The 12438-nt window shown below is 48.6% G+C and overlaps 2 protein-coding genes across 8 annotated transcripts in view; one reads left to right on the top strand and one right to left on the bottom strand.

Annotated features, from left to right (window-relative positions):
- The window catches only part of FHAD1 (forkhead associated phosphopeptide binding domain 1), a 59585-nt gene extending 54837 nt beyond the window's left edge, over positions 1–4748 (bottom strand). The window contains exon 1 of the mRNA XM_078607626.1: positions 2721–4748. The gene's annotated coding sequence lies outside the window, so the exon portion shown is untranslated. The remainder of the gene's footprint in view (positions 1–2720) is intronic.
- A 944-nt stretch (positions 4749–5692) lies between these two features.
- The window catches only part of TRANK1 (tetratricopeptide repeat and ankyrin repeat containing 1), a 54982-nt gene continuing 48236 nt past the window's right edge, over positions 5693–12438 (top strand). The window contains exons 1-4 of one of the 7 annotated variants that reach the window (XM_078607618.1): positions 5693–6128; positions 8754–8895; positions 11170–11284; positions 11883–12039. In XM_078607618.1, the coding sequence (XP_078463744.1) occupies positions 8759–8895; positions 11170–11284; positions 11883–12039 (409 nt within the window). In that variant the 5' untranslated portion in view covers positions 5693–6128; positions 8754–8758. Of the gene's footprint in view, positions 6129–7534; positions 7676–8718; positions 8896–11169; positions 11285–11882; positions 12040–12073; positions 12194–12438 lie in introns of those variants that run through there. The other 6 variants (XM_078607616.1, XM_078607619.1, XM_078607617.1 and 3 more) reach the window with 6 other exon arrangements.

The following is a 12438-nucleotide window of genomic DNA, read 5'->3' as shown; positions in this document are numbered from 1 at the left end:
CTTGAAACCGGATTCCCACCACCACCCAGCTCAAAAGAATTCTCTCATCAAAACGCTATACCACAGAGCCCATGGCATTTCTGACCAACACCACCTGACCGGTGAATTAAGACATGTACATCGGGCCCTCAGGATGAACGGATACTCTGACCGTACTATCCACCAAGCTGTCTCTCCCACCACACAGAAACAGCCACATGAAACTCCGACCAAAACTATCACGTTACCATACATAGCTGGCGTGACCAAAAAGATCTCCAAAATTCTAAACAAACATAAGATCCAAGTCCGATTCAGTACAGTGCATAAAATCTGTGATCTGATTCCATCTGTGAAGGATGTCGTTTCTGACTTACAGTATCCTGGAGTCTACAAATTGAGTTGCATTTGTGGTGACTGCTACATTGGAGAAACGAAACGTCATGTTTCTGATCGTGTCCGCGAGCACAAGTCAGATCTGAAACACGGCAGAACTGATTCTTCGGCCGCTGCCGATCATTGCTACAACTCGGTGGGCTCTCATGAAATTGTCTTTTCCGAGACCAAGGTTCTCTGCAAACCTCCCGGCTACCATCAAAGGTTTGTACACGAAGCCATACAAATATACAAACACAGACATAATTTCAACCGTGATGATGGGTACAAACTTAGTAATCATTGTAAAGATGTTATCAACCACGCAAAAAATACTTAATTACACTTTTTTGGACCATCTTATCTGACAGGCACTATTTTACTTTACTTTACCGAGTGTTAACATCCCCAATGTTTAACAGTACTCTCTTCATTGGTATAAACATGGGCATTTTCGTTCTTTTTCTATCATGTATCAGGCCTCCCCTCTCTGGCCAATGCGTTGGCGTGTGCAGCAGAAACCGCGTCCAAGCCGCCGTCCATCCTTTTGGCCCCGCCCCCCTCCCCCTCCCGATGCGTTGTACGTGGCACTCCGTGCCGTCTTTGAGCCCCGCCCCCCTCCCTCCTGATACGTTCCATTCATTGGCTACCACATTCTGATGAGGCCCCCCCTCTCCTCCCCCCCTCAACTTGCTTTTAAGGGATTACATCTTGAATCATTGCCTCACTTGATGCAGCTAATCCGGCTGTGACGGTCCCACCTGATGACGAGACTTGTGTTGCCTCCAAAATGTCGTGATTTTTTATTTTATTTTTTATTAATTTTGATGTTTTACCTACGTGACTTTACCGAAAAAACCTAAGAATATGAATCCTTGCAGTCACGAAAGCTTCAAATCTAGAACTAAACAAACTCGTTAAACTATTGTTTATTTTAACCAGCTAAGGCCCACGTGGTCAGGTGCACACCCACATTTAATCTGACGTTTTTATGCGGTGCAGTCATTTAAACCATGAATACAACACTTTTATTTTACACGGTAAAGAACGCCCATTGAACGATGTAGCTGTTTTACACGCTTTTATTTAACTCACTCTGTTGTTGTATTCTCAAATCTTGTAACTCAATTTTAACCCACTTCCCAATGTGGTATCGACGGCAAACTTGGTATACTTATGTCATACTGATGACAATACTATATTCTATCATAAATATATATTTTAAATGTACATGTTATGTTTCGGCTTGGGTCTAATTGTCCACGGTCCCTTACGTTATGGCAAGATTCGAGGCCACTTCCTGGAGTCTTGCAGTTCTTCCATTACTAGTAGGGTGCATTTAATTAAAGCTGTTTAAATATTACTTATTTTAGAAGCGACCTGCCAATCACACAAATGGTAGCTCAGCGAAGTGGCTTATTATCGCGTGGAAATGTACAGCAGCAGCCAAATACTCTAAACGCGTGGTGATGTCGATTCTAAATGTAGAGGAAAACCAGAGGACCCTGAGAAAAATCCACGCGACTACGGAGAGAGAGAGAAGCAAACTCCAAATATCCAGCAGCAGCAGCAGCAGGCGTCAGGGTGGACAACAAACCCACGACCTCCTCCACACCAGGCGAGGTAGTTAACATCTCCTAGCCACCACGCCACTCCTTCAGCCCTCTGCTCCGTGACGCGCTCCTACATTGTTCACTTTGATTGTACTGTCCATGTATATACGATTCATTATTGACTCTAAAGGTCAGATCACCGCGTGAGCAAAATGTCAAAGTGTGTCCTACGCCCTCCCCTATCCAACAGCCAAATAAACAAAGTTGCCACGTTAACAAACGCGTCGGTTGCTATTGTTTTAGTGCAACGGTGTGTTGGAGAGCGATCCCATCACAAGTTCTTACAATTTGGGTACGACGTTAAACATTGTCGCGTTTGTTCACGTCCCAACTTTGTGTAGCTGTGTCTAGTGGAGGTGGGTGTATGACACACATTGGCATTTTGCTCAAGCGGCGATCTGTCCGCAAAATCAATCATGATAGTTTTAATCGCAAAAGCCAATGTGTTTAATTTATGTTTGTATTATTGGCTAGGTGGTTGGGTGTTGACTGAGCCCATCCTTACTCTCACTGATCTACTCAGTGGCCCAGTCCAGGACCTCATACACAAAACTGCAAGATGCATAATTGAAAATTGCAATATCATAACCGGAACACTGAAACTGACATCAATCAATCCCCTGGTTTCCTGTTCTGGTGTACCTTCTGCCACCACATATCTGCAAAGACACGCAAACTGCGTGGGAGTTGACACGTGTTCTTGCCAACGATAACCACCTACCCATCATTCAAGACCTCAGCAATGTTCCTTACCGCCGACTTCTCAAGCCCTGATCCCCCTTCTGGGATCGCGCTGCTGTCACCATCATGGAATCTTACCCAGATCCAGAAGAATGCTGGCGAAACAAAGCGGAACAATGTCGATCATCCAGAATAAACGCCTCATTTCACACCCACTTCCTGGCTTCGACATTCCTCCTCGAATACACTGGTGAAACCATCAACTCGCTCACCTAATCATTCACGCACCTACTCACCAACCCACTCGCCCACCCACTCACCACTGGTGAAATCATCAACCGCATCAAAACATCAACAGGCTGATTCGCACATCTCTTTCATGAATGGAAAGTTAAAGACACAAGGCACAGTGCGACTTTGGCCATGCAACCCAAACTATGAGCCATATAGTAAGTCGCCTGCACTCCTTCAAAAGAGGAAGAAAATGAATAACTACACAGACCCTCTCTGAAGCCCTCTCGTGGCGAGCAGACATCGACATTTAATGTAGGTCCTGGACATATTGCCACACACAAGAATAGAATCATCCCTCCTGGGTTAATACAGTTGTCCTATGAATAGACTTGCCTCGACATAGGAATGACGAATTTCCACCACTGGCTCAGAGTGCTTGTGCTAAAGTTGAGCCGCAGCTGAGCATTGATTTCCTTTCACAGAGGTGGGCAGTGAGCAACTCACGCGATGAGCTGCTCAAATCTGATCCGACTCCCGCCATGAACGTAAATAATTCACACATTATGATGGGTCTGATGATGATGGGACAAATCATGAGAAGGTTATGTGGCTCGTGATAAGGGGCGCCACGGTGGCGAGATATTCACTACCCTCGCCTGGTATACAGGAGGTCGTGCATTCGATCCCAATCCTGACGCCTGCTGTATATTTGGAGTTTGCATGTTCTCCCCATGGTCGCGTAGTTTTGTATCCAGGTCTTCCAGATTTTCCCTCCACATTTAGAAACAAGCGTTTATCTAAATTTGAAAACTAATTTCCTGCCTAAAATATAAAAAAAATTACTAGCACATGTGTAATGTGAGGATATATCAGGGTTGCTGACTGATCACAACTCGTCACGATGATTGGCTCTGCCGGTCCTGGTCCATAGCCAATGGGGGGAAGCCTAGGGGCGTGGCCCTGACGTAATGGGAAGGTGACATCTGTAAGTAGAGGATTGGTTCTGCTGGCTTTAGCCACAGCCAATGGGGAGACGAGTCAGGGGCGTGTTCCCGGGAGCCTACGATGGAGTCTAGAAGATTCCATAGAGGCTAACCAGGATTGGTGGAAAGGTACCACGTGACCCGGGTATTAAATAGGGGTGGAGACGAACAACACGTGGTCAGAACTGGAACGAACGGAGGTAGAGACCACGCCGGAGCGGGGGTCCAGGCTGCCACGTGGCCGCGCGTGTCTCTCTCTCTCTACCCCTCTCACGCTGTCTGTCAGCAGCGTGAAGGAGTGTTGTAAAGAAAGACAAATAAAGACCGGATTCCAGAAGTCGCTTCCACGACCTTTATTACATATGGGATAGACTTTTTATTTATTTTTGACAATGTCTAATAGTGTATTGAATTACATTGCTGTTTTTACTTTTTTTTACCATTTCTTGTTTCATTATATGTAATGGCAGAGGTTAGGGATTAATAAAGTACAACCATAACCACAATCATATAAACATAAATTTATGCATTGATTTATATGAAGACAAGTCCAGATATTGTGGCCAAGATTTAGCAAGTTGTTTTTATTTACATAGCATAGCAATAATTTTTAATAGCAATATATTGGGGGGGACATTTTGAGCATATTTGAATATTGAGGGGGATGTCCCCCCCAATATATATTGTTACAGCCTTGGTTTAGAGTATTTGGCCGCTATCAATGTCCACATAAGCCACTTAATTGGGCTATCATCTGTGGCCAGGTCGCTTCTGAAAAATAGCAATATATCTTCTTGGTTCTTTCGGTGAAGTCACGTAGAAGGGAAATAATAAAATAAAACAATAAAATACAATTCTCACGACGTTTCGGCCACAACGCAAGCAGCCGTTCTCAGGTGAAGAAACAGCTCTGTCGGAAAGACGCTGAGGACGGCTGCTTGCGTTGTGGCCGAAACGTCGTGAGAATTGTATTTTATTGTTTTATTTTATTATTTCCTTTCTACTTGACTTTACCGAAAGAACCAAGACGATGAATCCCTGCAGTCACGAAAGCTTTAAATCGAAATTTAATAGCTATATAGCGAAGTGGGCCTTACCTGGTAAATTAAAAAGTGTAGTTTTATAACGATGTTGTTGGATGTATCGATGGATTCACTGAATATAATCAAGCCACTGAAGACGGCACTACGGTACTGTGTAACAATAACAAAGTCGACCTCCTAAAGATGTGGCGCAGTGAAGTGTTAGAATATTTGTATTTGCTATTTTATGTTGTTTACCCAGGAAAGCCTCACCGAATCTCAAGACTTTCAAGATTGTGCTGCCATGTTTTCGCACAGGTTAAGATTTGTGATGTGGAATCCCAATGGAGTAATTTTTCAGTACTGTATTGGGGATGTTTGGCCCATTCCAGTGATATTGTGTATGTTGAACTTCTTTCGCACCTTACGTAGCTAATCGGAGACGCGGGGGTAGGACAACAAACGAAAAACAAAAAGCAGTTTTTGTGTGGGTTGTATGAACTGTAGGATGAAACCATGCGCAAGAAGCGAACCGATCTTGATATGTGTCCCAAGTGTTACCACTTTCCTGCCGCCCATCACGACGACGACATTGATGCAATGTGACACGTCGCCCCCTCTGTCCTGCTCTGAGAACGCGGCCGAGCGTGGGGAAGCCACGCGGATTCTCACCAGTGACGCGCGCCTCGTCTCTATGCGTGCCCCGCAAACCATGTGGTGGACTACGCGCGCCGCGATTTGCTGCGACGGAGCGGTCACGTGGGTCGCGGGTGCTTACGGGAAGCGAGGAGTTGCTGGCGGGAAAGGTTTGTGGGTGGGCTGGCGGGCCTGGGGTGGGATAACAACAAGAGCGGCGGCGGTGGTGGCAGCGAGATCACACAAAGCGAGCAAACAACAGCAGCCCGCGACTCGAGCAGCAGCAACAGCAGCCCGCGACTCGAGCAGCAGCAACAGCAGCCCGCGACTCGAGCAGCAGCAACAGCAGCCCGCGACTCGAGCAGCAGCAACAGCAGCCCGCGACTCGAGCAGCAGCTACAGCAGCCCGCGACTCGAGCAGCAGCAACAGCAGCCCGCGACTCGAGCAGCAGCTACAGCAGCCCGCGACTCGAGCAACAGCAACAGCAGCCCACTCCACACGCCCCACGTGGCAGCAGTGTCGGGCTGCGGCCGCAGCAGCAGGCATGGAAGTGAATCAACAGCCGTAGCAGTGGCGGCGTGAAAGCAAGGCAAGCAGCCTCCAGGTTTGTTCTTGTACACCACCACCTTGTACACCACCACCACCATCTTGTACACTACTTCCACCATCGTGTACACTACCACCATCGTCGTCGCCAATATGCCGCGGGCTTGTTATAGATCCGCTGCTGGATGAAAGCTTGCCCAAGTCGTGGCTCCGTGTGGAATTTTCACCACCGCGTCGTGAGACGACCGCTGCGTTCGCGAACTCTCGCAGAGCAAAGCGTCGCGTCCATGTGAAGAGGACGGTACTAGGGGGGGGCATCCATTGAGTCGGTACGCAACAAATCTGTCAACTTGACCCCTCCCTGTACGCACGCGGACTTTATACCCCCCCCCCCACTGCGTATGTTCGCCTGACGCACCCCCCTCCCCGAATCCTATAGAACGGCCGATATTTAATCCACGCAGAGACGATCAATGATTAACAATATTAACGTGTTTAAGAAAATAGACCACCGCCGGACTATCTAACTCATTTGAAGGCCAATGTAGACATTATTATCGAGGCTTCACCCACCTCCCCTCCATGCGTACTAAGTGGATGGCCCTTTACTGTACGTGGAAGCGGATATTCGGTGAATCGAGGTCACTTCCAAGTGGCCTCATCCAGCGCGGCGCACGACCACGGGGAGTAACGATTGTCACTCGCTCGTCACTCCCTCCTCTACTTTGTTGTTGCCGTGCAGTCGTTAAGTTTATTTAGTTTAACCCAGGTGAGAGAACTACGTTTATTTAGTTTAACCCAGGTGAGAGAACTCGAGACCAGCATGGCCTGGGGCATGAGTCGGCGAGCAGCGGGCGATGGTTGCCGCTGCTGCGTGATCCCAATGGAGTAAATGTCGATGTTATTTTAGAATTTGGCAACTTTTTAGACATTAACTCTTGCGAATGACAACCCACGACATCTTTCGCGTCCACTCTACGAAGCAGACGGCTCCCTTGTCTTCTTTGTACACACGTCGAGTTAACACACCCGCAGTATTAATCGGGGCGGCCGCTGGAATCCAATCGTGAACCGCTTGCAACACGCAGCGAACTCGCGAACCGCTGGGTGCCGGTCCCCATCACATCGAGACCACCACAGCCCCCGGTTAGACTGCGGGGGCCGTGACACGTGTTGACAGGTGTATGAGAACGTGAATACTGTACCGGACCCTCCTGCATTGCTACTCTATAGCCTTCAGTCGTCGTCGCGGATGGAAACCTTTTCCGCTCCTGATAAAACATAAATACAAGTTCCGTAGGTGCATTTGGTAAGTGCGCCATTCCTACAGAGCGAAGGCTGTCATGAAGACGCAATGGTGATGCTTCATGAGCCTTACAGAACTTGTTTTGACTTCAGTCGACGACTGCAGTGACAACTCCCGAACAGTGGCCGACAGCAGTGAGTTGTTCCACGTCGGTGGGCGGGACATCACTGACGTGTGGACATCACATGCCGGACATCACTGACGTGTGCGAGTGAATGAGTGAGCAGCGGGCGTGTTGGTTCGTGCATGCCCTGATGGGCCTCCCCTAGTTCGACTCGGCCTCATGAGTAGCTGATGCGGTATGTAAACATCGCAACTGGGGAGACAAAGGCGGCCGGACGTGGTGCTGACCACCCAACCCCTCGTGTGTCGTGCCGGCCTTCATAGGTGCTCGCTAACAGCACTTGCCCCAACAGTCTGTTAAGGCTATGCGGGGGATCTTTGTCTTGTTGTATGGGTGAGCCCCTACAAAGGGCTGTACGGCACACGATGCTCGCTAACAGCGCTTGCTCCAACAGGCTGTGTGTGTGGGGGATCTTCGTCGCTTTTGTCTTTGTGTATGGATGAGGTAGTGAGTGGACAGGTGGGTGGGAGAATGGTCAGTGGGTTTGTGGATGGGCGAGTGGGCGAGTCGGTGGTGAGTGGATGGACCGGACACCGCAGAGCTGCGTTGCGTGGACGATCAGGTCACGGGAGTTGATGACAAAAGGGCATTGGCGGAACCTGGCAGCAGGCACTGATCAGCCAGATAGGACGGTGCACATCCTTCTAAACACGAGGAGGGCGAGCAAGCACAGTTTCTAATCGACTGTGCTGTGGGGCGCGTGGTGGCAGCTGCGTGCATAAGAGAGTGAAGGGGGGATGATGTTGAACATCATTCAGACGTTGATGTGCTCATGTAGTGTTGGGTGATGTGTGCAGGTGGTGTGCTGATGTAGTGTTGGGTGATGTGTGCAGGTGGTGTGCTGATGTAGTGTTGGGTGATGTGTGCAGGTGATGTACTGAAGTAGTTTTGGGTGATGTGTGCAGGTGATGTGCTGATGTAGTGTTGGTTCAAGTGTGTAGGTGATGCACTAATGTAGTGTTGGGTGATGTGTGCAGGTGATGTGCTGATGTAGTGTTCAAGTGGGCAGGTGATGTACTGATGTAGTGTTAGGTTATGTCTGCAGGTGATGTACTGATGTAGTGTTGGTTCAAGTGTGTAGGTGATGCACTGACGTAGTGTTGGGTGATGTGTGCAGGTGATGTACTGATGTAGTGTTAGATTATGTCTGCAGGTGATGTACTGATGTAGTGTTGCGTGCAGGTGATGTGCTGATGTCGTGTCGGGTGATGTGTGCAGGTGATTTTTTTACATAGCGCTGGGTGAATTTGCAGGAGAAATGGATCCGGTCTCCCTCACTATTTACTTGAAGGGGATGGGGAATAATGCCTTTCAAGAGGGCCGCTACCTTGAAGCCCTCCAAATGTACGAGAAAGCTCTGCAGGTGCGCCTAAACTACTCCTACTCTTTCGGCAGGTATGCTAAAATGCAGACACAACTTTATTAAATTTTCATCTATTTATTTTAAGGCTTTTGGGGAAAAACACATGCAACAGACAATGCAAATAACAAATAAAAGTCATTTGTGAAATCTAATGGACAAGTTCAACTGGTCACGTGTACGTTGTAATGGATTGACTGACGTTGACAAGCAGGTAGCAAAAATCAGCTGGAGATAACTTGGCTTGTTACAGGATTAAGGAATGTCACGAGCGAGCGTGCATTGTGCGATAGCAACGCAACGGGCACTCGAGAAAGGCAGCCACGGCCAACTGTACTTGTGCGGAACGATTCCGAGTCGTATTATATTTGAACCGTTTCGTTGATTCTCGTGTTCCGTTTATGACCGTTAAATATATAGTTTGTTCGTCGTGCAATACTCCTTAAGGACCCTGTGCCCGTTTTCTGCAATATCGACGTTTTTTGTTGCCGGCTGGTTAAATGGCGTCATCCACGTAACACATGAAAATACACTTAAAATTTGTCGCAAACTGAACAATTTTCCCCCAAAATCGGAAATAGTTGTGCCTCCCCTACCTGATTACTAGTTCGTTTTCGCTCAGTACCGTGTCGCGCTGTCGTGCGTTTTCTATCGCTGCCTGTATCGTATGGCTGTACATACGCTCTGCACTTCTATGATTCTTTCATTTAATCCAATATCTACCCTAACACTACCCATAATTCAACTAATGGAACATACTGTATCTAATTGTTTATGAATACCACGAAACATTTTTATAGTAATTGTTAACAGAAAGCAGTCACCTCTGAATGTTTGTTTACCATGCATTAGGCTAGGCCTAGACTTCTCCGATCATTCTTGGCTGAGACCATAAACAATCAAAGTGTAATTGTATGAAATAAAGTACCTACAGTAAATAACTCATGAAATTAAACTCATGACATGTACTTAAAATGAAGAAAACTAGCAATAGAGACAGGCACCGAGAGTAGACAAAATAATGCAGAGATACAGGAGAGACACAGCGAGACAAAATACAAAGACAAGATCCCCCAATATAGCTTTACCAGACTGTTGGGGCAAGTGCTGTTAGTGAGCACCTACGAAGGCCGGCACCGCACAAGAGGGGGTGGCCGGCTAGCACCATGCCCGGCTGCCTGTGTCTCCCAGGTACTAATTTGAGGCTGAGTCAACCTAGGGGAGACCCAGGACCGGTTCAGATAATCGTCACTGGTGCTGGTCGTGAGCGGGAATCGACCCCGTGATACTGGGTTCAAAGCACAGTGCCGCCAACCACTCCACATAGAGATAGGCATAAGCTGGGTCCAAGACGTAATAACAGGTGATAATGCTTCCCCTTGTAGGCCAGCCTATGTCAGGAGGTGTTTGTGCTTTTGTAGTGTGCTCCGGAGACGCATGTAGGGGGCACGTCTTTATTACACACACACACACACCCTAACTACTGTACATCAACTTCTCGTACAGTCTATCTCGTGTACTTCTTCCACCCAGCCTATCATACGCCGCCTACGTAGCGTGCCTACCCCGGCTACGCTCCAGGTCCTCCGGATATGATATCCTATCGGAGGCTGTCTGACCCAGCCAAGGTACAGGTCCAACCACTGGTTCCTCAGACCTGACCCTTATAAGGACAGCGGGTAAGGGAGTCCCTAGGGTCTACCACTGGCCTCACAGTGCTCCGGCCCTTAAAAGGACGGCGAATCTAGGGGTCCAGGGTCTTACACTAGCAGGTCTTCAGGCTTCGGTCTTCAACTGCCACGAACCTCTTCAGTGGTCCGCCTTATATACGTTTCTCAGCCGAGGGGGGCGGGGCTCTGAGGGATCGTAGAACCCCCCACAGCCCCCACCCGTTGGGAGGGGATGCGGGGGATCCCAGAATCCCCCACAGCCCCCAACCGCTTCTGGGCTGTCTGCCGTTGCAGGCCAGTGCAGCCGCAGCCCCCCAGCCGTTGGGAGTGTTTGCGAGGGATCGTAGAACACCCCACAGCCCCCAACTGTTAGGAGGGGCCACGTGGGATCCCAGAACCTCTCAACAGCCCCCAACCGCTTCTGGGTTATTTGTCGTTGCCTGCAAGTGCAGCCCATCCATGGTGCTATACTTTCATGGGATGAACTGTTGCATTGGCAGTAATGACGTGTTTACAAAAAATATAAGAAGACCTTCGCTGTAAATTATTACATGATTCATTAATCGGTGCGAGTGGATTTCATTTAAGCAAACCCCAAGTCGTAGCATTAAGCGACTGGTCACGTGTGACTCCTGACAGAGATGTTTCCCAGCTCTTCTGCAACATGGCCATGACTTACATCAAGTTAGGGAGTTACGCAGATGCTGTGAACGTGTCGCGGAAGTCCATCGACGCTGACCAGCAATGGTACAAGGTATTCATTACAGGCGGCAAAGCCATACCTTCGCACGAGTAATCATAATCAACAACACAAATATCGTCTGTAAATATGTGCACTAGTCAGATGCTACGGTAATTCATATTTGGGATAATCCTGTGGGATTGTGAATGTCTTTTCAAATGCATTTAAAAGTTGTGCCATCATGTGGCCCCACGAAATTTCTTGGCAGCCCCCAGGAAGAGAGCCCGCTCAACAGTAATGTGGGACGCTACGCAGACGGGGAGATGAGGGAAACACAGGCACACAGAGAGAGATGTATGTGGGGAGCAGTACTGTCGTGCTTTTCGCGCTGCACTACAAATCCGATGACCCGAGTTTGAGTCCCGCTCACGGCCAACACCAGTGACCATTATCTGAACCGCTCCTGGGCTTCCCCGAGTTCGACTCAGCCTCAAATGAGTACCTGGTGCATTGTGTAAACATCGCAACTTGGGGAGACATGGGCAGCCGAGCATGGTGCTGGCCACCCACCCCCTCGTGTGCCATGCTGGCCTTCATAGGTGTTTACGAACAGCGCTTGCCCCAAAAGTCTGTTCAAGCTATAAGACGGGATTTTTGTCTTTGTGTGTAGGGTTACTATCGGCTGGGCGAGGCATTCGCTGGGCTGGGCGAGGCAAAGGAAGCGGTCGCTGTGCTACAACAGGGCCTGGCTGTCCTGCTCGTCTCCCCTGACCACACCATCGTCCACACCATTGAATTCCTCATGGAAATATTCAAGGCCATTAACTGTTAGTATGCCTTTGTTTTTTTTACTCTCTGTAGACACGGAGCATTAGGTGTGATGTTATCCAGTGGTGGGCAAAGCGAGGAGCGCCACGGTAACGGCGACGAGTGAAACTGCCTTCGAGGCACGCAGTGTGCCGCACACTCACCGCAACATAGGCACGTGTGGATTTACGCATAGAGGTCACTTACTAGATAATGTGGATCTGTATAGCATGTGTCTAAATGTGCTTTCATCTCAAGGCGCTGTACGGAGACTGTGCACGTAGTTATTTTGGAGACATAGGGAATGCACACACATGAACACCATGTTCCGCACTAGCAGCTGACACACACATGCACGTGTAGTGTAGTAGAACGACACTACTGTGTTGGCTCGATATGGGGGCGGTAGGCGGGTGTCA

This window comes from Lampetra planeri, chromosome 28 (assembly GCF_965212315.1).
Source record: "Lampetra planeri chromosome 28, kcLamPlan1.2.h2, whole genome shotgun sequence".
Taxonomy (NCBI): Eukaryota; Metazoa; Chordata; class Hyperoartia; order Petromyzontiformes; family Petromyzontidae; genus Lampetra; species Lampetra planeri.
The sequence above is the reverse complement of the archived record's forward strand: the minus strand, read 5'-3'. Positions and strand labels throughout refer to the sequence as shown.